This window comes from Apus apus, chromosome 10 (assembly GCF_020740795.1).
Source record: "Apus apus isolate bApuApu2 chromosome 10, bApuApu2.pri.cur, whole genome shotgun sequence".
Lineage (NCBI taxonomy): Eukaryota > Metazoa > Chordata > Aves > Apodiformes > Apodidae > Apus > Apus apus.
This window is the reverse complement of record NC_067291.1, coordinates 5,680,431-5,706,013: the sequence shown is the minus strand read 5'-3', so window position 1 is coordinate 5,706,013 and position 25,583 is coordinate 5,680,431. Positions and strand designations below refer to the sequence as shown.

At 38.3% G+C, this 25,583-nt stretch overlaps 1 protein-coding gene across 6 annotated transcripts in view; it reads right to left on the bottom strand.

Moving 5' to 3' along the window:
• The window catches only part of OTUD7A (OTU deubiquitinase 7A), a 117,777-nt gene that overhangs the window by 30,348 nt on the left and 61,846 nt on the right, over positions 1–25,583 (bottom strand). For all 6 annotated transcript variants that reach the window (XM_051628342.1, XM_051628340.1, XM_051628343.1 and 3 more), the window contains 3 exons: positions 20,000–20,154; positions 6,062–6,244; positions 3,333–3,551 (listed from right to left, as the gene is read on the bottom strand). In XM_051628342.1, the coding sequence (XP_051484302.1) occupies positions 3,333–3,551; positions 6,062–6,244; positions 20,000–20,150 (553 nt within the window). In that variant the 5' untranslated portion in view covers positions 20,151–20,154. The remainder of the gene's footprint in view (positions 1–3,332; positions 3,552–6,061; positions 6,245–19,999; positions 20,155–25,583) is intronic.

Here is a 25,583-nt window from a genome sequence, read left to right as displayed (position 1 = left end):
TTTCTATGACATTATTGCATTTCATCCTACTCTGTGACACAATATTTGTCATCATACCAGAACTGAATCACACAAGCATGCAGTTCAAAGCCAGAAAATCACGTAATACAGTTCTGTTGTAATTATAATGGTTGCTATCGCAGCACCCTGCATGTGCCATGTGAAAATCTGTTAAAAATTCTGGGATAAGAAAATGTTTCTAAAACCTGAGAAGGCATCAATTCATCTTTAACAAAGAAACAGTTTGAAATTAAACATTTCCAGAATTTTGATGGGCTTGTTTTTGGGGATGTGAAACCTGGACTCAACAATATTACTGCTAATTTTGCCCATAACTGTATAAATTCTCAAACCTGAGCACAGAAAGAAAAGTGTAGGGAAACAGTATCCTTGAAGGATCATACAGTTTACTTTTAATTTTTGTATTGAACCATGTTTTAGCACTGCAATAGAAACATTTTTTCTCTTTTTATTAAAATCCTGTGTTAGACCAGCCTTTCTTCTGCCCATACTATGGTTCTTTTTCAAGTCATCAGTACAGCAGAAGTAGTTTTCCTAAGCTCTCTCCCTGTGTCAGCCTACACATTAATGACACAGGGGAACAAATGCATATATAGAAAGTTAACTTGCTGCCTCAAAAATATTTAGAATTATAAAATTCCTTTCACACAGGCCTCATTTAACATTACCACTCTCTGAGCCATCCTCTGTCAAAGGACCAGACTGATTTCTGCAAGGGTGCTCAGAGATTAGTCTGCATGTTACTTACAAGTTGACCTCATTCCAATTCAGGCCATCATCTACAGCTGTTCATAAGATACACAAAACCTCAAAATGCTTTGATGATTGTGGTGAATTCTGTCCTCTAAAAGAAATATGCAGAAAGCAATCACACAAGGAGTAGAGGACAGCCTGCAGCAGCAGTGAGTAAATCATCCTGCCTTTATCTGGGCCTTTTCTTTATAAACTCACAAAGTATTTCTGAGTAAATCAGGAATTTTGCTCTGAGTTTCAGCACAGGTAGGATCTAACCTGGACATCCTTTCACATACAGATATCATGGCAGCAAGTGCCTAAGCATGTAGAGAGAGAATACAAAATCCTTTCAGGCTTTCATAGACATCCAGATCATAGGGCCACTTCAGCCACCTCATACCACAGTTTGTTAATAGTATTTTTGCTCTCCCAATCAATGCTTTGTGAGCAGCAAGTTGCTCTATGTTCCTTACAAAGTTCCTCCTCCATTTACCTAATCAGCTTTTCTTTTTTTCATCCTTTCTCTTCAAAATTAAGGCCCATGAATGCAAGCACACACCTCTCTCTTCCTTTAGCAACATCCCCAACCCCAGCTACAGAAGCTACTACTGTCCTTTGTGGGGTTTGTTTTGTTATGAAACAGATTTTAGTCTCTTTGCATGGAATGCACCTTATCTGTTAATTTTTTTGTCATTGACCAAATCACAGTCAAACTGGGCCCTCTGTTGGTAGGAGACATTAAAATGTCTAATGCTAAGTGACTTTACTATTAATTCAAACTCTCCATTTCAGACATGATGTGTAAAATTGGCAAAAAATAAAAGGAAACTGAATATCTTTGTCTTAAACAGAAACTTAATGCAAAATCTTACATTATTTTCTTAAGCATTCCCTATTTGAGCTGTTTAATTTGCTTGAACTGAAGAACTGTTTCCCAGGAAGTTCCAGATTATTTACATTAAATGCTCAAATAAGTAAACTATGTTTGTGTAGGCTACAAAAATACCTGTGATCAAAACCACAAACACCTCAAATGGTGAAAACACCCTCCTTTTCAGGATGCAAGAGGCCCTGGGGAGGAAGGGACTTTCCCAGTGTGAGCCAAGTTATTGCCCTAATTAAATAAATGTAAAGAAAATAATAAATTATTTATTCTAATTTTTTGAGAGATTTGAGAGAGGAATGCTGAGTGGCAGAGAAATCTGTAGTTTCGGCAGCTCTATTTCAAGTTCAAAGCCAGCTCAGTATGGATTAGAAGAAGATGTCAGCCCTAAATTCACATATTCTCTGATTTTAAGGTCAGAAAACCACTGTGATCCTCTTGTTTGTGCTCTTGCATTAACTGACTTCAAAGGCTGTAATTCCACTGAAACTGGTAGGTGAACAATGACACTGTAGGAAGGCATTTTCTGGTAGCCCCATGGAATTTGGAGTCTTTGGCAGAGGAAAAGCCATCCTGTTTTTCCCACCTCTTGTTGTGTTACCTAGTTCTTAGAGAAAGTAAATGCATTTTCTTGTTAGGTGGCTGACAGTTTTCATATTTCATAGATGCCTGTAAGCACTTCTGCAATATTTTATATTGCTGTTTTTTCAAGAAGCAGGCCTCTGAATCCTATTTGGGTGAGGGTTGTTTTGGTTGCTCTAATGTGTTGTTTTTTTCTTAAGTATGATGCCATTATCTATGTCTTGCTTTTCAAATGCCAAAGCCAAAAAACGAGCCTATGACAATGCATAAGTACTCAATGAGACACCAGATCAGCAGATATTCTGCCTAAATCCTATGCTGCAGTGCCCTGATCAATAGCAGTTTGAGCAGTTTGAGCACACACAGTATGACTATGCACTGAGCTTTGACAATTAGCTCTCAGATGAATACACAGCATTACACAAGCCACACACAAAAATATTCCACAGGCAGCCGTGAAATCTGATTTTATAACTCCTTTATCTCATCAGAGTTGAGCATTTCACTATATAGATGTGTTCATTTCATGGTTCAGTAATACCCTTGCTATTTCATCTGGCACAGTTACCCATTTAAAATACATTTCTCTGTATCTTTAAAAACTGACATCATTAAAATACTAATAAATTAGAAATAAAAGTAATTTAACATTTTTCCACTTATTTTCCATTGCAATAATGACATATTACTTTAAAAATATTTAGTTTCTTATTACAAAAATTATAATTAATACATAAACCACATATTTTAAAACTCTTTTCTTAAGCTGCAACAGAACCTGAACATGTTTCCTTTATTGGTCATTGCACTGTAATTTCCCTACCAGAACTGGAGGCACCAACCCCTTCTGATCATCCAGACTCATGTCCTTCTGCCTTGCATGACTTCCCTATCACTCCTTCTTGCTTTTCCTTCCTCCCTCCCTTTTTTTGTTTTACTAAGTATATTTGAAAGGAAAAAGAGGATCAGGCAAAAAGCAAAGAGCACCGTATTTTCTTTTACTCTCCAGCACATATTCCCTTGGCAGGATGCACGAGCTCCAGAGATGGAGCAGGATGAGAAAAGCCAACCCAAAACTGCCCAGGTGCTGACATCTGAAGTACCTACTCACCTGCTTGCTCCAAAGCAACCATTGTTGCCTGCTCGATTAAGTCACGTTCAATAAAGCTTCTGAAATCTTCACTGTACACGCTAAGGTCTGGTAGCTGGAATGTGTAGATGGGCATCTCCAAAGGGAACTGCTCATTGCTGCACTCATTTGCTACATGTGACCGAGCAAGGGAGACGATGGCTGAGCTGGCATGGGAAATGCCTCTGGAAAGACGCTTTTCTGCAGAAAAAACAAAGAGGTATCACAGCCTGTGAGACCACTCAACATTGTTTTGAACTATTCATTTGACTTAATGTGATTCAAGAAATTCAGTATTCTGCAATCATATCAAACATGCCATACTACTTTAGTCTCAAAACAATCTACCTGAAAGTAATTTTGCCATAATTATTCTGTATTTAAGACAAACTCAAGTTCTCATGCACATGTTTTCTAAAATTTTGATCCAAGAAACAATACAGAATTTGAAAAGAATGATGAAATTAACAAGCCTGTTCTCAAAACAACTATGAGCTAATGTAATACCTTATAATTTATGTAACTTCTCTGTGGACAGATGCTATATATGAAACAATAAAGGGTAATTAAAGCAAAATAAGCATTAGAACGTTAAGAAAGGAACAAAATATGAATATAATAGCATTTTACTTTATTGTATGGCCTCAGTTCTGGTATCAGCAAATGGGTAACAGAAACAGTCTTCAAGTGCTTAAGCCATAAATTATCCAATCAAAGCTGATAGAGACATTTTCCCTCTGTTTAGTTTCTGCCCTGTACTCCTCTATATTTTTAAAAACTGAAATGAACATTTTGTAGCTGCTTAAAATTTGTGTTCATCAGGTGTTACTAGTCTCCTGTCAGGTGCTTAACGTTCAGCATGAAGCTTCCTTCTGCATCTGGAAAGCAGCACTCCCAGAACGAGGGTACCTCTGCCTTTCTGTGCATCACACAGAATCACCTCAGGCCCCCTCCTGAGCTGTGCTCTCTCCAGCCATCCTTCACAACAGGGAGGCTCTTAAATTAATGCCACAAAGTCTCCCGGGCATTTTACTGAGTTTTATTAGCAAGATGACACCAAGTTGATGGAGTCTTTTACATTTTTGAATATGCAGAAAGCTTCCTGGTGGAATTCTTGTTATGTTAAGTTAGATAATATTTTCATGGATTTTCCTTAGAAACAGGTAAGTACTAGAAGCTTTTTCAAAAATTTTTCATGCAACTTCACCTCTGTAGCTTTATAAATACTATAATACACTATTCTCCAACATGTACCATGCTGTATTAAAATAAAATAAGTTCCTGCACTTCTGCATGTTTAGAAATGATCAAAGCTCACTTAAACACAGCTTATCACTTAAGTTAACAGTGTTTTTAAAACCCCTCAAACTGATCAATGATTACTAAAAAAAAAAAGAATTTTCCTGGTGTTTGTGAACTTTTGGTTCTCTAAAGGATCAACATTTTTCTAATTTTAAGAGTTAAATTGCACTCCCTAAAATATCCTAAATTGGGGGGCAGGGGTAGAAGGTATGATTACATTTGCATTTCTTTCTTCTTCCTGTACATCTCAGCTAAATCACTTCTAAACAGGGGAACCCTCCTCTGCTCCTCCCTGGACATCCTCCTCACTCCAGTTTCACCTCAGTCAGAGACAGCTCTCTGATCATGAAGAAGTCAGTTATGCATTGACTTGGTAACAAAGGTAACGTCAGTCCAGGCATTTAAAGCCAGACTTACCCCACACTACCTGCTACACCCACTAAAATATCAAATGGACATTTTGGTGTAAACTGGGCAGTTTAATAACATGGAATTTTAGAGTGAGCTACATCATAATGAGGATGAAGGGACACAGTTTTATCAGCTACAGCTCCTTTTCTACCAAGGAGAGTCAGCAACTGTAAAAAAGCTTTGCTGACACTCTGAAGTACTGATGCCATCTCCTGTTTATTAGGAGAGAAAAGGCAGCAGGAGAGGGGGAGACCTTCTGTTCCTTTTAATGATCGCATAGAAAGCCATCCCCAAGCTAGTGCTATTACATGGCAAGTTGTCAGACCTGTTGATTTGTTTTGGTGCAGTTCCCTGACAAATTAATATTTTAATAAACGCATTCCAGCAGTCTGAGAGAGAGATCTGAAACAAAACCTAGAAAAGATCTGCAAGTAAAAAAGTACATTCTGATGCTTATAATCCTGTACTGGAAACCAACTGCTAGAGGTAGCTCACTCATTTTCCTTAGGGTTTCAATTTCTATTTGGTGGGGGACAGGAGGTTGTCCCTTCTTCTGTGGAACCATAAGAGAACAAAATTTTAAAGTGGAAAGTTATGCATAGATTTCATACACCCTGATCACATACTGTGAGCAAGAATGCAAAGATTGAAATATGCATTATTTTTCCCAGCCTTTTTTTGGTCTCAATAGAAATACAATAGTGGCCTGTGACACCCTCTAATTAATTCTTTTAATGTGTACCACAGGACTGCTTGGGGACAATGTATTTTGTACTTTAATCACACATTAAAATAATAACTTGCAGAGCTGAGGCAAAGCTGATGACAACTGACAGATGTGAAATCTAGGGTCCAGCAGCAGCTCTGTGAATCCCATCATGATGACAGCACACTGGCTGTTGGCAAAGGACTTCCAGCCTCCTGCAGACAAGCACAACTCGCAAGCAGACATGCTAGAAAGCTGCTTGTCCATGAAAGCCCTGGAGAAGAGCTCTTACCTTGGGCAATGTCATCCTGCCTTTGCAGGCAGGGCCTCTCAGCCTTCGTCACCTGGAGAGGCTGCTCTGGTTCCTGCTGCTTGTAGTACTTGCCTTCATTGAACACCTGTGGCAAGTTGGCCGTGTGTACCTGCCGGAGCTGCTCATAGTCACTCAAAGCTGCTGTCAAGTCCCAGTTTTTGCCTGCCAAAGAGCAAAAGCACATTCTGCTCACATCTGTGTGTGACCAGATTGATAACCTGGAAACCATCTTCATATGCTTTTAAAATATAAACTTAAATAGAGAAATCACTTTTACTTTAAGTATCAGCAAGGAAATGGAGTTTGTCTGGATAAACCATTTTAGAACCGCTTCTTCCTCAGCAAAGATGAACAGTTGATAAACAACTTGAAAGTACACAGCAAATGGACAATTTTTCTTTTATTATTATTTATATTTCAGTTTTCCATTATATCATAATTGGAGAAGACTTCAGGAAAGCTCTTGTCCAACCTCCTGCTCAAAGCAGGGTCAGCTATAAGGTCAGACTAGGTATCTCAGAGCTTAATTTAGTTTGGTCTTTAAAATATCAAGGATGGAGACTCTACAGCCTCTCTGGGCAAACTGTTCCCACATTTGACTGTCTTCATGGAACCTATATCCACTCTGAACCCTGTTTCAACTTAAAGCCATTGCCCTGTGTCCTCCTGCCCTGCACCACTGTGAAAAGCCTAACTCCATCTCCTTGATAACCTGTCTGGCACTGGAAGGCTGCTGTTAGATCCCCTCAAAGTCTCCCCATTTCCAGCCTGAAGAAACCCTGCTCCCTCAGTCTTTCCTCACAGGACTTGGGCTTCATCCCCCAACAACCTTCCTGGCAGCAAAATCCAATGTATAGCTGTCTTCCTTGGCCTGGGGGTGGGGGAGAAACTAGACACGGTATTAAAGATGTCTAGGGAGTCCTGAGAGGTATCATTCACTTCCCTCAACCTGCAAGCTATTAATAATAATTAATACTTTGCAGCAATGATGGAAAGTCATGCCTGTTAGTGTTATAGCACAAAAGGGTGATAAACTTTCTTATCTTTCTATTTGCAGAGCAGCTAGAATGCAAATGAAAAACCCTTCAGGTCCCTTTATCTTGTAAATCAGAGAGAACTGATGGACTCAAGAGATTGTGTCTTTTGGAAAGCAGATCATCAAGGACAGTATTTTGTAGCAACACACGCAGAGAGAGCATTCAGTGCATGTGGCTCCATGGCTGTATGAGCTGCTCATGGAACCTGCCAATACAGAATCCTCTACAAGATTTGCTTCCAAGCTCCCACTTCATCATATTGCTAGGATCAGTGATAACAGAATGCAGGCTAATAACCAGAGATAAAGAAATCTGTCCAGTACAAGTAGTGAAATGGTATTTATCACTCTCAGCAATAATAACTAATAAAAGGTTTAGATGTTTGTAGGTTATTTTTAAAGCAAACCTACTAAGTTAAAATGTAGAGATGCCCTAGCATTCTCCAACTATTTGTTTTTAAGTGGAAAATTACAAATATTTACTAGCAAGACCCCACTAACTATATGAGCCTTTCACAGCATTCCATGAGCACTTTTTCTGGGATTTCAAAAGTACCTTAATTCTGATTAATTTGATTTATTACACCATAAAAGGTTGTCTCTTTATGTACTTTGAAAATCTATTTTACCTGAGCAGCAGTTAAACGGAACTTACTTGCTTACACAATGGAGAATATGCTAAATATAGTACAAAGCAGTTTTATACAGATAAAAGAAAGTAATTTACTGTAACAGTCATTTATGTGGAGAACAAAATCCTAACTGAAGTAGGGAAACCAGGACAAGCAGCTGTTAACTACAGAGCTGAGCTAAACTAGCTCATGTTTTGAAGCACTAAAGAAAATGGTGAAAGGAGAATTGGTATCACTGAGCAAGAATGTTCTATACAATCCTGAGTAGTCCATCATATCAACTACCATGTCAGTGATACCAAACAGTTAAGACATGTTATGCTGTAATCTTCTGTTAGAAAGCCTGTAGGACAAAACATAAATTCAGTGAAAATTGTCAGAGATCCTAGAACAAGCACTTGAGTTATTGTCAGCATTTTTTTCCTCAAAATCCCATGTAGATCCAACGCCTATAATCCAGCCAGAGCTCTGCTCTAAAAAATATATGTATCATCTGAATCATGTTGCCCAAAGCAAACACTGGAAAATGACGTGTTCCCAAGACTGATGTGCTCACGTATCAATGTTTGGAGCAGGGACTGCTTTTCTTTGGTCCTGTTCTTACGAGGCACTTACAGGATGTTTTTTACATCATCTTCTCAACCACAAGGACAATAACGTAAAACTTTTTTTAAAAAGTGTCAGTAAATATAATTCTAGGAAATTATCTGAATATTGGCAATGCTACAAGCCAAGTGCAGTGGGAATCCCAGCAGCAACCCAGGTTTCTGGGGTACAGATCCTTCAGGAACAGACCTCTAATTCATGCAACAGCATTTCCGTAGTGTTGGGGCACTCCTTACAGGTCACCTACTTAAGAGATTTTCATGCTTTAAGTTCTGAAATGTAACCAAAATCACTATGCATGTGCTGTAAGCAACTGCTGTGTGACATGGCTCTGATGTATGTAATAGGGAAACAGAAAATCAGTAGACTGACAGAAATCTTGCTGTCCTTAGTTTCAGGCCAAACGCAACCATCTTATATAAAAGCTCTATCATAAAAATTGCAGCCAGCCTTCTGAAACCAGGCTTACAGTCTGCTGCATTTAAAATCTAAATTGCATAGTGGCTCCTGAGTTACAGTCCACAGTACAATGTAGCAGCAGACCTTATACTACAAGCTTGAAATAACACTTAAAATAAAAGGGTATTTCACAGGCGTAACAACATTATTTCAGTGCACACAAGCACATCAGATAAGAGCCACTGGTAGCACTGTATCAGTCAGCAGCAACTGAATTGCACCAAAGCAGCACTGACACAGTGGGTTTCCATGAAAGGCTGTGAGTTTCTAATGGTCAGAGATCAGTCAGCAGAACCTGGAGCACTGCAAAAACACAGGTAGTGAATCATGATCAGGATGCTGGAGTCAAATTAATTCACTAACTCAATAGAAAGATTACTCTGACTGAACAATTATTTCCAAAACAGCTGCATATGCTATGTGAGTCAGCAGGTGTAAAATTTAACAGTACTAAAAGGTCTCTGCTTTCCAACTAAGTGGATGGAAACCAATAAAAGTAACAAAAATGCAGCTGAGTAAGGAATGAAAGATGCATTCTGACTGACGGCTGGTACTGAGGTTTTAGTGTCAGAGACAGCAGGCATCTAGCATGAAAGGGAAATTTAAAAATAAACTCGGTTACACTGTGAAGTTTCTGTCCTAAATAATAGTTACTTGAATAACAACAGGAGGTACTGTCAGCCTGAAGAAAATACAAAGATTTAGCTAAAACTATATATAATTTAAGCCACTTATCTCTTTTTACCCTACCACCTCAAACTGGATTAGTAAAGGTTTAAACAAAGAAAGATGCTAAAGATCTGCAAAAGTAGACTCACCTCAGAAGCATTCTAGATGATTCCGTTTTCCCTGATCATCAGGAAGGACTGTTCCCTCCCACCCCCACCTCTCTGCCACATTTACATAACTTAAAGAGTCCAAGAAGTGTTCAGGATTGGCTGTCCCAGTAATCTGATGCCCCAAGATCGAGCTGAGAGACAAAACTTTCCTAGGCCTTGATCCTGGGTCAAAAAAGGCCAGCTTTCCTTGGGGCACCTCAACTAGGAATGACATAAAAGCACCAACAGTAGAAAAAAAAAGAGACAGAGGATGAGAACCCAGTGTCCAGTGCCTGGGATTTCTGTGGTAGGTTCACTGGACTCTGAATCCCAAGCTACAAAGAAGTTGAAAAGGAGGCAGGGATCAAGAGTGTTCTCTGTGCATGAGCACTACTGCAGGATCAACAGAGAGCACATTATCACCTTGGCACACCTTGGGCATCACATCTTTGATGAACCAGAAAGCTGTTTGCTATTAAATCTAGCTTTTGAGGGAGGCAAAGGTTGAGGTGACCTCACTAGAGCTGACCACATTTCTTCACCTTTCCCTGCCTTTCCACCTTGCTCCTTCTGAACCTCTGGACACCATCCTCTCCTAAGAAAACATTTCCTAAAACCTAAATTTTTGTATTTAGCCTGACTACTCATGTCTTCCTCTTGCGGCACACTAGCAAGCAAACCAGCCCAGGGACAAGACTGGGAATTAGATGGACAAGCACTGAGCCAGTAGGTTAGTCAGAAAATTCGAACATTGTCAGGAGGTTATTTTGAAGCTATTAACTCTTGAAACAGGAAAATCAAAAAGTCCTGATTTTTTTCTTTCAACAGATGTATTTCCAACTCACCCCACATTTTAAGAAGCTGATCAGCTTGAAACCTGAAAGCAGAAGAGCCCTAGACCCTTTGGACTTTTGCTTTAAACCGTTTGCTTCAGGACCATTGCATATATTGTCATTTTTTGCCTTCATAAAGGCAGTACAGTTCCCCCAACTCAGGTTTCACAATGGTTTTCACAGTGCTCACACACCTGTGTTCACCCATGTTTTTCAGGAGAATAAGGGTCCTTTTTTTTGAACCTAGTCTTTTTCTAGTCAAGTCTTTGTAGTGCTGTGAGGAGAAAGTGATTTCTTAATGCTCTGCAGCACATGAGTAATCCCTGCTGGCTCAATGTTAAGCACATGCTTTGTCAGATCACAACTCACACTCACCAGTAACAAAAAACAGGCACCCATTATGCAGCCCACACTAGTTGTACCATTACTAGGTTTTACCTTTTTCAGTCAGATAATATTCAAGCAGCAAGACCTGAGTGACAAGCTATTATTTAGTCTTAGAGTTTTTTACATTTATTGTTTTGGCTAAAACAGCATAGCCTAGCAGGGTTGTAACAGTTAATAAATCTATTGTCTTTCATGTCTTAAAACAGACAAGAGAAAGCTAGAGGACATTTATCATTAATTAGTAGGAATAGCAAGCATGCAACTATAAAGCACTCCCCCCTGCCAAGCTTTCAAATATCCACCTACTCCAATATGTTAAAAAGAACATTTGAAAGGTCACGAGCAATTCTTGATGTAATGATAAACAAAATGCTAGAAAGGATTTGAGATGATGAACTAGGAAAGATCTAAATAGTAAGGACCACAAGGAAGGGCAACTTACAGCAACAACATATACAGAGGACTTCAGCAAAGGAAATTATAAAAGGGGCAGGAAATCCTCCCTAAACAGGACCAAAAACATATAAGAAAAAGGATGCAGCAGGGCAAGGTTAGATGGAATTAAATTATGATGCAGCCTGTGTTTACTGTTTATTAGCTGTAATCAAAGGATTACAGATACCTAAGGAGCAGAAGCAATAAAAATATACAGTAAAGAATTAATGTGAAACTTTCACAAAACAATAAAGGAAAAGAAGCATCCAAAACGCTACACAGCTTGCAAGGAAAAAAAAAAAACACAAGATTACAGAATATTTCAGAAAATAAAAGTGAGGTCTATAGAAGCACAAAGACAACAAAACTGAACAAGAAACTAAGCTGAAGAGAGAGCATCATTTTCCAATGTTACGAATAAAAGAAATAAAAATTTAAAAAAAGTATTTTGGTGAGATGGCAGTACAACTTCACAGGAGTTCTATTTAAATACCTCAGCTGAACCTAACTTCCATACCTCATTTTTTCAACACAACATATGTTTATAGTTTTGTGCGCTAGTAGAGTTAAAATTAACTGTTCTGAACTATAAGAGTTTCGACACTTTACCCTCACTATTTCAGAGGACTTTTTTTATTTTCCATAGGACTCCAAATATTTAAATTGTGATTACAGGAACAAGGCAGAGTTATCAGCTAACTAACTAAGTAGGAATTCCAGCTTCAACCACAAAAGCTCTTTTACTTAATTCAGTTATTGCTAACTGATAACTCCAGGAGCTCTTCTACTGGATACAAGCTATTTATTAAACCCAGGAGTCGCCCCATAGGCAACTATGCCGAAAAAGCATTTGGAGATATGATGAACAGTTTCTGTCAATTGATTGTTTGCTGTCACCAACATAAAATGATCTTCATTTTGTGACACTAGGCCTGTGGACAACTATTATTTTTATATTAATTTATATATATATAAGTGTGTGTGTGTGTGTATATATACACACACACATATATATTTATATATTTTTATATATATAAAACCCCCAAACTTGACCCCAAAATCTGTTAAGATATTAAAGTCTACCATCAACTTCCTTCCTATGTAAGGAAGTCTGTTCATACAAACCAACTGCTAATAAAGCAATTCACAACTTCAGTTTAAATGCAGTTACTTGCTCCTATTTGGCACGAAATATTAACAAGCATAAGATGAGAAACTCAAGACCAGCTTTATTCCTTCTGAAAATCTCACATGCAAAATGGCTAAAATCAGACCATAGGTTTTAAAACAAGATTTGTTCTCAAAGGAAAAGAATGTAGCAAGGACATTTTGTTAGCATTTGCCTCATTTTCCGCTAGAATGCAAAGTCACTCAAGGCTGAACAGGCAGCTGGAAAGGACCGTTTTGATCTCTGTGTAACAAGACATGGGTAGCAGCACCACTTCTCCTTCCCTTTGCCAAGCCTTCCACAAGAGAACTAAAAAAGGAACTGAGGGAGAGGGGAATAAGAGACTATTTTGGGAGAGTTAGCTTTGTACACTTAATCACATGACAGTACTGTAAAATTCCCTCTCCATTAATTACATGTTTTTCCTTAAATTCCACCAATACATACTATTTTTTTGAGGACACAACTACCTACTGCATCTCTGTCCGTTTTCCACAGGGTCAGACTCCTTTACTGCATATATTGCTTGACTTGAAAGCTAACCTCCTGACTTCTGAATTGATGATGAACTACATATTCCTCAATTAAGCACTATATAAAGCTGGAAATTAACAGTAAATACTTTTATACAACAGGGAAATATATCATTCAAATAAATAAAATACAAGTAAAAGGGCATTTTTTAACTTAAATATATTAATTTTATGCTTTTTGGATTGTTTTTAAATATTTTTCTTAATTAAAAAAATATTATTATGCAATTAATATTATGCTTTTCCCTGCATTCAAGTGGTCACTGCTTGCACACCTGCTACTTCTGAAAACTAAGGTGTTTTCTAACTGATTTATCAGTAATCTCCAACTTTATCCACACCTACAGCCCTGGCACTGTAAACCAAGTACAGCACAACTTGTTTCAAAGATTAAGCTATTTAATTCAAGGGTTTCTTTCTGTCTTAGGCCACATGTTAAGTAGGTTATACTTAACAACTCAAGATTACTGCTGTTCTATGCATGGGAGTCACCAACCTAGACTACCCAGAGGGAAAAGGGACATGCCCTCCTCATTCCTGGATATTGGGGAAGCTGGAGATGAAACTTAGCTGAAGAGAAATCAGTTCCCTACCATTCAGACCTATCTGTTTACGCTCAAGAATTTTCCCAAAGCTTAGTGAGACAAACAGGTCGTTCCACTGACATCAAGGTGCCTTTAGGTCTGGCTGCTGTTAATATAGATGCATATGAAAAGATGACAACTGGAGAGTCTTGCAGCTGATTCCATGTTTCCCTGTGACACTAACCTAACACATCCTAATGTAATCCTGCACAAAGCAGAGACACACATGCCTAACAGCATGGGCTGCTTTCCTAACTATTTTGCTGAGATTCTTGTTTCTTTCACCTGTGTCACATTTATTGTCAGACTGCTCTGCCTGGAGGTAAAATAAAATTAGTATCAAAAGCAGAGAGACCTGAAACAGTTGTATTGGTGTCCTGTACAATCAAACAGCACCAGAAGCAGATCTCCCAGGTAGTGAAGATTGAGTAGAACAGATTACTTCATTCTGATGTGGATTTCTGCTACAAACTTAAACATGTAAGTGGACTCTAATAGAATATTCTGCTTTTCTGGAGTTCTTATTTTCAAAAATGAGGCTCATCTAATGAAATCTAATGAAAACACAGAATGCTTCCATCTAATGGAAAAACTCTTTTACAACAGAAAATGAACTGTGTCCTTCTATGCCCTTAACTGCATTCTTTTTTCAAAGTATCTGATTGTCTTTCAACCATCTACTTCCCTATAGCTAGCAAGCTCCTCATGGAAGACCAGATAATAATACCAACAACCCTAACTTTCAGAATAGAGGGTCTTATATTTTGGAGTAATACACAGGGGAAAAGAACTGGTAATAATCTTACCCTTGTGCACAAGATTCAATGTGAGATTTGAAAGCAACTTTAAGCAGTGTTTTTAAACTTAGGAAAAGATACAGAGGTTCACACTGTGCTCTTGGATACTGATAGTTCAAAATGAAGCCTTTGTCTCAAGGAATTATGTGAAAGGTCATTAGAGTAAGATTTACAGTGATGGGAATGCTCTTGTTTTCATACAGATTGAGTGAATTAATCCACTGTGTTTTTTTCTGGAAGAGTGGCAAACTCCTACAGTCATCCCTCCTCCTGAACTGAAGTACACAGAGACAGGGCCTCAGGTCTGCAGGACTGTAGCAGATGTTTTTGATACAAAGTCATCTGCTTGCAGTATATCTGATTCCTGAACCATCCCAATGTGTAATGTCACATCCAGTTTCCATGTCTCCTGAGTCAAATGCTACTCAGACATATAACATCACAGTCACTCTCTCCAGTCTATAATTTGCTGATGTACCTGGTGCTCATATATTCTCCATAACCTGTGACTTTATTTATTATCTGGTACAGTCAGCAAATAGCTTTTGGTGTTCTTTTATTTGCATAGGGACACACTCCTCCTTCTTTGGTTGACTCATAATTATTAGCATAAAACCATCAAGATTTATGACGTCTTAGATATGCCATGAATTTGAGGACACTAATCTGTAGATGTGCAGGCTCTAAAAAGGTAATTCCTGTTGGGTGTTTACTTTAAAGTTGCTGCAAGATTAGAGAGGAAAGTATCAACCACGTGTCCTCCCTGGAGTCCTTACCAACAAGGATGAACATTGCAAAGTCTTGTAATCATATCCAAGCCAAAAGAACTGTGCTTCCCTTTTTAATAATTCAGCTGTAATAGTAGCTAAGAATTCTCCCAGGGCTGGTAGAAAGCTGTTCTTTCAACTGAAAAGAAGGATGGAAGTAGTCTAGGTGGTCCAGGATAGCATCTGGACAAAGAATGCAAGGGCTGCTGCGAAGAGGAAGAAAAAGCCCTTCACTAGAAGTAGTACAGAAAAGTAACAGAAAAACAAGCAACCAAAACCAAGCATGAAGTGTTCTTTGCACAAGACACTGCCAGCAACTAACAGAGTGGACAGAGAGTACTGCAGCTTCTGATGGAAGACAGATTGTGATGTGGAGACAGATAATCTGGAGAATTCAGCCCAGAAATAGCTCACTCAGCTATTGCTCAGGCATGCAGGCACAAGAAAAAAATGTTAATAGTACAGAGATGGGTAAATGAGAGCCCCTGAACTGAGAGAGACAAAGATACTGTTTGGGTTAGCTGTACAGAATCTCCACAAAAAGATTTTTCTCATTATGTCAGCTACCTTAGGTTCTCATCCCAGAAGTGGGCTTGCAGTTATTGGGAAGTTCAAAAGCAAGAGGGGAAAAAAAGCTGGAAGCAGAAAGGGAAGAGTATTCACATTTTAAAGTTATAAAGCCATTCTAAGATCTCATTAAACTGAGTTACTAAGTATCCATAGCACATCAGAGTGGAATATACTTTGATTAGTCATATTGTTAGAAATGAAATGTAGTGTTGTTTTTGCATTTTAGTGTTACAAACATAGTGTCGGGTTTGGTGTGTATATATATATATATATATATATATATCTCCTAGTGTTAGGAATATAATTGTTTGTTTGAGATAAGTGAGATATCTGCACATTCCAAGGACACCAGGAGTGGTTTACGGCCCAAGAAACTGAGGGAGTGAATTGGGCTCCATCTGGGGAAGAAGGATTTATGGCCCAAGATAAGACCCAACAAAGCCACTTCTATATTGCTCCTCAGGGCAGGATGACACCAGTAGATCTGTTAATTGGGAAGACAGCCAAGGGGGCAAGAAAGGTCAAAATTTTACCTTAAAAGGTAAAAAGTAAACTGCTAGAATGGAATGTGTAAACGGGCAACTTCTAGGATAATTTGAAACGTTGGATAGGCTGTAAACCCCGGAGTAGCCAGCCAGTGGAGAAACAGGGGAGGGAACTTTGCGTCAGGAACAGGGAATATAAACCGTTATTCACCTTACTGTGGGTGTGCCTACTTGTTTAGGTCACCCATTCTTGCAAGAATGTAAATAAACTGCACTTCGCTGAAGGATCTGTGTGGGCCTGTTCATTAGTGCGACAAATGTTTCCCACAATATGACTGAATATATTTAATAGATGTATATGAGTAATAAGGTAAACAACTTGGTGCTATCAAAACCCCTGCTTGAAAATAATGCATAACCTATCCTTTACAATTATGCCAGTTATGTAACTGTAAAGAACTCTAAGACTAACTTACTTTGCTATGCTTAACTATTTTAGCACCAATTATGTACATTTACAAAACACATCCAGTCAAAAATAATCAGTTCTGCTGAACAGCTGGGAAAAGGCCTTAGTTTTTAAATATTTATGTACAGTCTAATGGAAAAAAAAAACAACTCATCACTGAACCCCTTATAAAACACAGCTCTATAATGTATCAGACTGTAGTCTCAAGTTCCAGAAGTTTTCTTTAGCAAGAGAAATAAATCTACCAAATTATCAGAATAAACTGTAATGGAAGGAAAGTTTTTTACCATACTCAAGAAAACTCAAGAGAACCTCAAGAGAATGCAAAGAGTAAGACAATGACTTACTGAAGTGTAGGATTTTGTGTTGTTAAGTGATCAGCCCCCCTCTGCCTCCACATACCTTTCCTTGTACTTCCTCCAAGTTCCTACAGCTGTCTCACGTAAATAGCAAATAGCAAGTAACCTACAACTGACCTTTCAAACTCAATAGATAGTATTTGAAAAGCAGGAACAAAACACAAATTGCACATTCGACAAACACAAACTAAGCAATTTCTAATACAGTTTTATCCAGCAATGAATGGGTGACCAGACAGATATACGGCTTTTCTGAACACAGACAAAGCCATGTCATGAAAACAAAATTAATTTATTGGGCACAACTAAGAAAACCCCATTTTTAATTTGGTGCAGCTTTAAAAGTCTGCATTCACATCCATTTTCAGATATGCATTGAAATAATGCCCTTAAGACTGTAAGTCTGTGATACCTGAACTCCTTAACAGTAAAGCAACTGCACAGAATTCAAGAATTGGTAATTTCAAAACATCAAACTGAGCACAGATTTGACCACAAGCTCCCTGTGCAATACCAAAGGAGACTTGGGCGAAGATACAAACAACAGCATGTGCAATGTAATTGCAAAATGCAGTCTTTTCAGTAGGAAGATAAATAGCTAAATAGACAAAACATTTCTTAATTACTTCAAATCATAGAAAAAATACAGGGACAGAAGGTGAGACTTGGATATTAACAGGTTTGGCTTATAAAAATTAGACAGAAAAGCAATTGATTTATTTCTTTTAGAATACTAATAGCTGGCAAAAAGAGCAAGACAAATGAGAAGCATGTCTGTGTCTATATATTTTTAATACCTCTTTATACCTTCATTTCAAATGGACACTTGGAGGAAGACAGGCACAAGCAGAGCAAGCAGAATGTTTTAGTGAGACAGGCAGCTCTGCTCACTACCAAGTTCAACAGCAAAAAACTGCAGGGATTTTACCAGCAGGACAGACAGAGTATGGAAGCACCAACAGAGCCAGTATTTAGGACAGTTTCTGAAAATGTGCAAAACTATGTGTAATCTCTATGCAATGTATAGATCTTCTAGCTGTGCAACAGTGTGTATTTTACTTGTCCATTTGCTGTGGAGAGAACAGCACATACTGTGCACAACCCTGTTCTGATGCATCCAGGACAAACAAAGCAAAACATATATACTACATTATTTGGATAAGGAAGTAGAAACTGATTTTCTTGATTGTCTACAAAATAGTGGAAATCAAGAAACTTCCCCCAAAAGATGAACAAAGGAACCACTATGAGAACTGGCTCTCAAAAAGATGTGTACACCCCATATGAACATTCAGTCTGAGCAAGTTACAAAAGCAGAATCCGTGAGCAGACCAGAAAGAGAAAAGGGCTATGGGACCCTAGAGGAAGTGACCACCACTAGTGATTACATGGGAATATGAGTGTATATAAGCAAGCTTTTTTGGCTCAAAATTCTCAATTACAGTAATTTTGGGGCTACAAGCTACAATCAAATATTGACATTTCTCAAAATTGTTCAGGCACACTGTTTTCAAATTTTGAACAGAAAATACTATACAGACACCATCATTCCAAGACCAGGTGCAAATAAATAAATTTCTGTGTAGCAGTAACTAATTTGGGCTAGATGCATATGTATGGTAGGCTGTTCAGAATAATTTAATTGCTTATTTCTTTGTTAATACATATTATGTCAATTTATTAATCTACAGAAATGAGAAATATCACACAGAAAAATACTATTTTATATTTATCTGGAAGCATTATCCAAAAGTGTAGCAAGGAAAACCAGGTAACTCTTCTGAACCACCTCTGATACGTAGGAACACTTGTTCAAATTTCAGCAATGCTCTATCAGCACAATACCTGACAATCTGTCTGATACTGCTGAGAAAAAAATTCTGTTTTTTTCAAACAGACCAAGAGAGACTCTATGCTAGAGTGATGGGTTGATCCAGTAAGACAAATTCTGTCTCTTAAATATAGAAAGCCAATGCTGATAATCATAGCCAGGTATTCTAAGGTTTTATCACATGGAAAACAGATGACTTGGAAATGCTGCAAAATTGTGCACACCTCTGTGTTAATAATTTAACAATCCTTACTATTGAAAAGCCCAGAGTAAAAATATAACTTAGAGCAAAATTTAAAGCTTTCAAATACATATGATAAAGTAAAATTTTTCTTTCAAAAAGATCTATACACTGATGTACACTTTTAAGTCTGCAGTGGCTGTTCAGTAGTTACTTTGAGTTAATAAATAACCTCTTAAAGCATATTAAAACAACTGAAAAATTCCAGAGAAGTCCAGTGTATCTAACCCACAGACCTGCCTTCCAATTTACAGACACCACCTACTCATTTCTAACTTCCTATCTTCACAACTGTTAAGCCCACATCAGAAGAAATGAACAAAAACAACTTAGTACAAAATGCCTTCTAATAGCCAACATGTCTCTACCCTCTTAAGGTGATAAACTTAAAACAACTAGAGTACAATAGAAAGACCCAGTTACTTTTCAGGTATGTCTTCCTACACGTTTTCCACCTAGCCATTTGACTCCCATACCACAAAGTTCACGTATGTGTATTAATCACTGGGGCCCCAAAACATCTCTGGCTTCTTCACTTTACAGTAAGTCCCATTGAGACTAAACTTAGCTGCTTTGCACAGTATGTTGAAAAATTCACAACTACTTTCAGACAGTTGAAAATTACAGAATTCAGCTCAAGCCCCCTCCCCTGTCTCCCTGACACATATACTTTTAAGGCATGATGGTTAATAATGACAAATACAGCAACCTAACTGAGAACTTATTAAGGCTTTTGCTGAAAACACCTACATGAGTATAATCTATGGTCAGATTATATCAGGAATTGACTTATTAGTCAAAATACTAAGACATGTCTGTTCCCATAGACCAGAGTTCTCTTTTTATGACTGGTTCTTGCTTTAGGGAAGCAGTGAACATTGGAAATACTTATGTCCTGAAAGCTTACCTTCCAGTAAGTCTCTTGCCAGACCTGGCTCTGCCCCTGTGGACCGAACAAAGTCTGACAGGACTGCATCCATATCAAGAGTCATGTGCTCATTCAGAGAAGCTGCCAGACACGCAGCAGCAGCAGGGCTCACTGGTTGGCTAGAAGGCATCCATCTGCCAAGGAGAAAAAGAAACAGGATTTTAGAATATACTCCAAAATGGAAACAACATTTTTTTTCTCTCTTCCTCGAACTAGACTATTTAAAATGCTAAAATATTCAATTTACAGTATTAAAATAAACAACATTTATCATCCATCTCTGCCTTAGCCTAGAAACTGTTGATCTCTCGCACTGGATGGTTTTCTCTTTCTTAATGTTTCCTATTTTTCTTATGTGCAGCTTGTAAATAATTCTGCAACCTGAGGAATCCAATCCAGCTAAACACAAGCACTTTTCACTCAAAGCACAACCATCGTATCACTGTCATTGCTTGGCCTGTGTCTACCTAGAGGTAGACTGTGCTGTCTACCTGGAAGGGTGCCCAATACACCTGGAACTGACTGCCTCAGGGATGGAAGTACAGCACTACCATCTCCATGGATAGTTACAGATCACACAGGAAAAGGGTAAAGCCCCCAAACACCCACAGTACATCGAGATCATCATGTGGGGCAACACAGTGAAAAGAAGTGTTTGAGAAAGAATAATTCAAGTCTTCCTGAGTACCAGTTTTGCCATAAAACCAAGCAATGTCAGAGAACCTACACAAGAGATCCAGTTTTGGAGAACAAAATTACAAGATGGCCATTCTATCCCAATGGAAGTGATCAATCACATAACAGCCATATTCTCACCAGTTAACAATACTGTAGCTACTGTACAGTTTTTTCTGTATTTTTAAACAGTCTGTGGGGAGCAATCTTAATCCTAGGGGCATAAATCTAGGGACCTGGTAGGAAGCTGAACATGTTTTGCCTTATTATGTCACATTATGTTAAACATGATATATATATCTGGCAGGGGAGTTTTTCTTGCCAAATCCATGGCTAACAAAAATACATCTGCCCTACTGCATTTTGTACCTACTTTTCCGTTCCTGAAAAGTGAAACCCATCCTTCTAGGCAATGTTCCCTATAAGTATCAAATAAAAATTAAAGCAGGCACCTCAAGAGAAGATGGTGCTAGACAATCTATTAAAGCATCTGGCATTCAAAACACAGTTATGCTAAAGGTATCTCTGTACTTCTACCCTGCCTGCACTGCTATAGAAACAGTGCAAAGCAAGGCAAACAGGATGAAGTTAAACGATACACAACATAATCAAGTGTGTATGTTTTACTTTCATGCTTGTTATTCATCATTGGTCAAATTTTACCTTTTGAACATTAATTAGATTTTTCCTGTTAATTCCTCCTCATAGGCTCAGTTGCCACTTTACCATGTACCAAGGGGAGTGACTAGCATGGAGATTTCCTAATGGCGCTGAAATTATGATATTGGTCGGCTCTCACTTGTACCACACCTACAGAGAACTAAACTGTGGAAGAAACTGGAAACCAGTTGATTTCACTGTTCCCCAAATGAAACTCAGTCCTTTCCTACTGTCTGTGCAATCACCTGCCCATATTTAACCTTAGAAATGGAGTGCCTTTGTTTTTTTAGAAATTGCCTCTTCCCGGAAGTACGTATGCCAGGTAGAGTACAAACGTCATTTGCCTTCTGCCCCAGGAGGTGGGGGTCCTGCTCAGCCTCATCCATGAGGACTGCCTGCAAAACCCAGCTTACTCCAACATACTGGAAGTATGTGGGATGTGGTAACACAATTACATGGTTTTCAGTATCAAAACAGGTAACACTATTCCTAACCCTACCCACTTCACAGTTTTCTGGCCCCTACACAGTACCTTTGTATATTTTATACCACTTCTACACATATCCTTTGATACTGTTTATACAACTATATAATAATTAGGATAGCATTAGGATAGCAGTGGATGTCATCCTTTCCCATCTATTCAGCCCTGCTGAGACTCATCTAGAGTGTTGTGTCCATTTCTGTCTCCCCAGCACAGGAAAGACACAGACATACTGGAGCAAGTCCACTGAAGGACCACAGACTGCGTCTTTGGGTCACCACTGGGTAAGAGGAACATTTCTAAGAAGTAACATAATGAAGATGTAGGAACAAAATGAAAGCTAGAAATATTGAGGAGGCTGGTTAAAAGGAACGTGGATGCTTCTGTAAGAGAATTACCCCGGTGGATTATGGCCAAATTTGGCAGCTAAGATTTGTAGCAACTGAAGCCTCTCCTGTGTTTCAATGCAAATGCAAGACAAAAATGCTACTTTCATTTTTTTTAAAACCCCAACAACTCCTACATAGATCCACTGTACCAAACAGCACTAACATCCAGACAAAGAGATCATGATAAACCTAAGACAATTTCTTTAGTTCCTAGGAGAAAGAATGAAACCAATCGTAAGCAGCAGGACAGTAACATATGGATCAAGCTAAAAGAACCTGCCACAGGTGAACACTACAGAGCATTAGTGAATTTCAGGTAACAAAAGGGATAAAGCAGTATAATGACTGCTAATTAAAAATGCACCAGCTGGGTGACCCAGTACAGTCACTATGTGTGGGGTCTAGGCTGCTCGGAAATTGGGAAAAGTGAAGTGCATATCAGTCTGAAGGAGTAAATTCATGAGTTGCCTGGGTATGAGCTTTATTTCAGTATTTTCACCATCAGTATTGAAAAGACATCCTTGTAAAAGCAGAAGATCCATCTCTTTCTGCATTTCTGACATCACCCATCACCTCAAAAGTGCCTCTTGATTATCAGAGCCCATACACTAACCATGTCAATAGACACCTTTCATTCTTAACTCATCCCAGTATATAATGATAAAATAGCTGCACAGGTAGGAAACACCTGACTTGTGTCAAACACCAAGGAAGCACATCCAATCCAGACCTTCCAAATCCATGACAGAGTGAGGAAAAAGTTTTCTAGTCCAATGCTCCCTCTATTCCTGTGCACTGTGCCAAGTAATTCTCCAGGCTCTGGGTCCTACTACTGTGCTTAGAACATCTACACAAAAATATCCATGCTAATTAATTCTTCCTGTTACTCATCAGGCCTAAATTAGATATGTTTATTCAGACAGATGTGTCTGAAAAGATAGAGGAATCAATGATGAAACATTAATGAATGCTAAAAATGAAAGAAAACAGAACAAATCCACCACTGAATACCTGGTTCCCTGTGTTGGAGTACTTAAAAATTAAATAAGATCTATAGGACTGTGCTGACTGGAGATGGACTTCTGCAGTTTCCATGTAAACTCCAACAGTTCTAAATTAAGCCCATCCAATGCTGTAAGAGACAACTAAAATCTCTGCTACACATGCAACTGAGGAGCAATTTGCTGTGAAAACTCATGCCTCATGATAAGGTCTTATGAAGTCCCTGAAACATTATAATCTGAATGTGGTGCTTACCAAACCCACAAATATTAACAGCTTTAGTAAAAAACAAAAAACAAAACCCAAACACCCCTCCGAACCAAACTCCTCCCACCCAGCCCCATAAAGCCCTCTCCAAAACTCAACTAGGTTTCCTACTACTTTGCTAACAGTAACTGCTAACCATGTCATAACAATTTTCCTTTTTTCAGGCAGCAAACATCACCTCTCTACCCCATTTTGTAGTAATCATTTTTACAAGTGGCAAGTGGTCTGTTGCTTGTACTAACTCCCCTTCATGAAAAGCCTTTACAAAAAGCCTTAACTTTCAGAATGCTCTGCACTCTGAAAGCAAGGAACAGAGTTGGTAGGATTCTTCCTGTCTGCATTTGAACTAGCACTATCATTTCCCTAAAGGGAGTTGTTTTCTCAGCTCTCTAGAATTTAGAGGGGAAGGAAAAAAACAACCCCTAACAAACCAAAACCCAACAACAACAAAAAGTCATTAAAAAAAAAAATTCTATTTGCCAGAAAAATACCATTAGCTGTGAAAACTCACCCAGATGGAATTGTAAAAACTACTAAGCAAGAAAATAAACTGTAAAGGAGGCAGTGATTCAGAAGCCAGATGGCTACCAGATTTACTGATCTCACCAGATGAAGATAGTCTCTCCTCACCTAGAAAACCTCCAACCACCAGCTTTCCTCCAGGTGGCTAGTCAGAGCCCTGACACAGCTTACACTTTAAGTAGTCACACTTGGAGGAGATCTACCACAATCATCCACATTATACCCACCTGTCAACAAGCTCCATTCCTTTTGCAGCACAGACACCTATATATACTTGCAGATTGGTTTTTTTTAAATGTGGCACAATACACAAATATCACTTTAAACTGAATATAAACATCTTGACCCTCAAAACACAACGAAGACCTTAGTTTTCACTCATTTTCTAACCAAATTTATTCTATAAATACTTTGTATTGAAACAATGCAAAATATGAGGCAGTGCAAGAGGATAATTTGTTGCACATTGTAAGAAAAAGCATTTTTAAAGTCTTTAAAGAACAAGCTTTGATTGCTTCTAAATATTAAGATGCAATAGAACTTGAAATCAATTTAATACAATTCAGTTATACTTGATCTTTTCTTCTGCTTTAAGTAGCTCTTTCCTAAAACTGAGCCACACTTGGAAGTAAACAGTCTAAATCTGAATCTAAATTTGACATCTTCAAAATGAAATAGCTTCCTCCAGTTAAACAACTTAAGACATTTCTTTCCAAACAGATGGAAAGAGATGCACAGGGCCAACTAATGAAGCAAGAGCAAGTATGTTAAAACAAATCCCATGCCTTCAGAATACAAATAGCTGACAGAAGAGAAGTGAGGAACAGAAAGAAAACACTACACAAACAATGCACAGTGGACAAGCCCTGAGGAGCACGTAAGGATTAAAGTGCAACTAAGATTTTTCACTTTTATGATTTTCAAAGAAAGGATGAAATAAGCACCATCAATAACATGCCCAGTCTCAGTGTTCTGGGAAGCCAGTGGAAAGGCACTGATTGCATTAAACCAGTTCCCCCTTAACTTTTTTAATTTCCCTGCAGTGTGGCAAGGCTAAATACCTGTTCCTGATTCCTCTCAGCTGGTGGTTTGGCAATATGCAGGCTAAGTGCAGAACCCTCGTGTTCAATGTTCATGATGCTTGCATTTTTGGTTGTGAAGGCAGCAAGACCCTGTCTGTGCACAGCTCCAGACTTTGAAAGCAATTCTTTCTGACATGTCATATTTGATGGAGAACATCTAAAATCTTGACAATATCATGAAATTGAACCAATGCACCAAATAAGACTGTCTCTTCCTAGCAAAACATTTAATTTTTTTGAGATCAGGCTGTGTGATTTTTCATTCTTTTCTGCATGCAAAATATATTTACTTAGAGCTTCATAAAGGCTTTAATTTTTTTAGTAACCCAGGCAGTTTTCATTTGGTTCTTACATATCTAAAGCTGCTCCAATCTTCATTAGGTAACACTTTGCCAAATGTTCATACATAAGATAAAAACTATTAAGGTAAAAACTGTAATTAAACAATCAAATCCATTAGAGAAGATTTGTTTAGGAGGGGA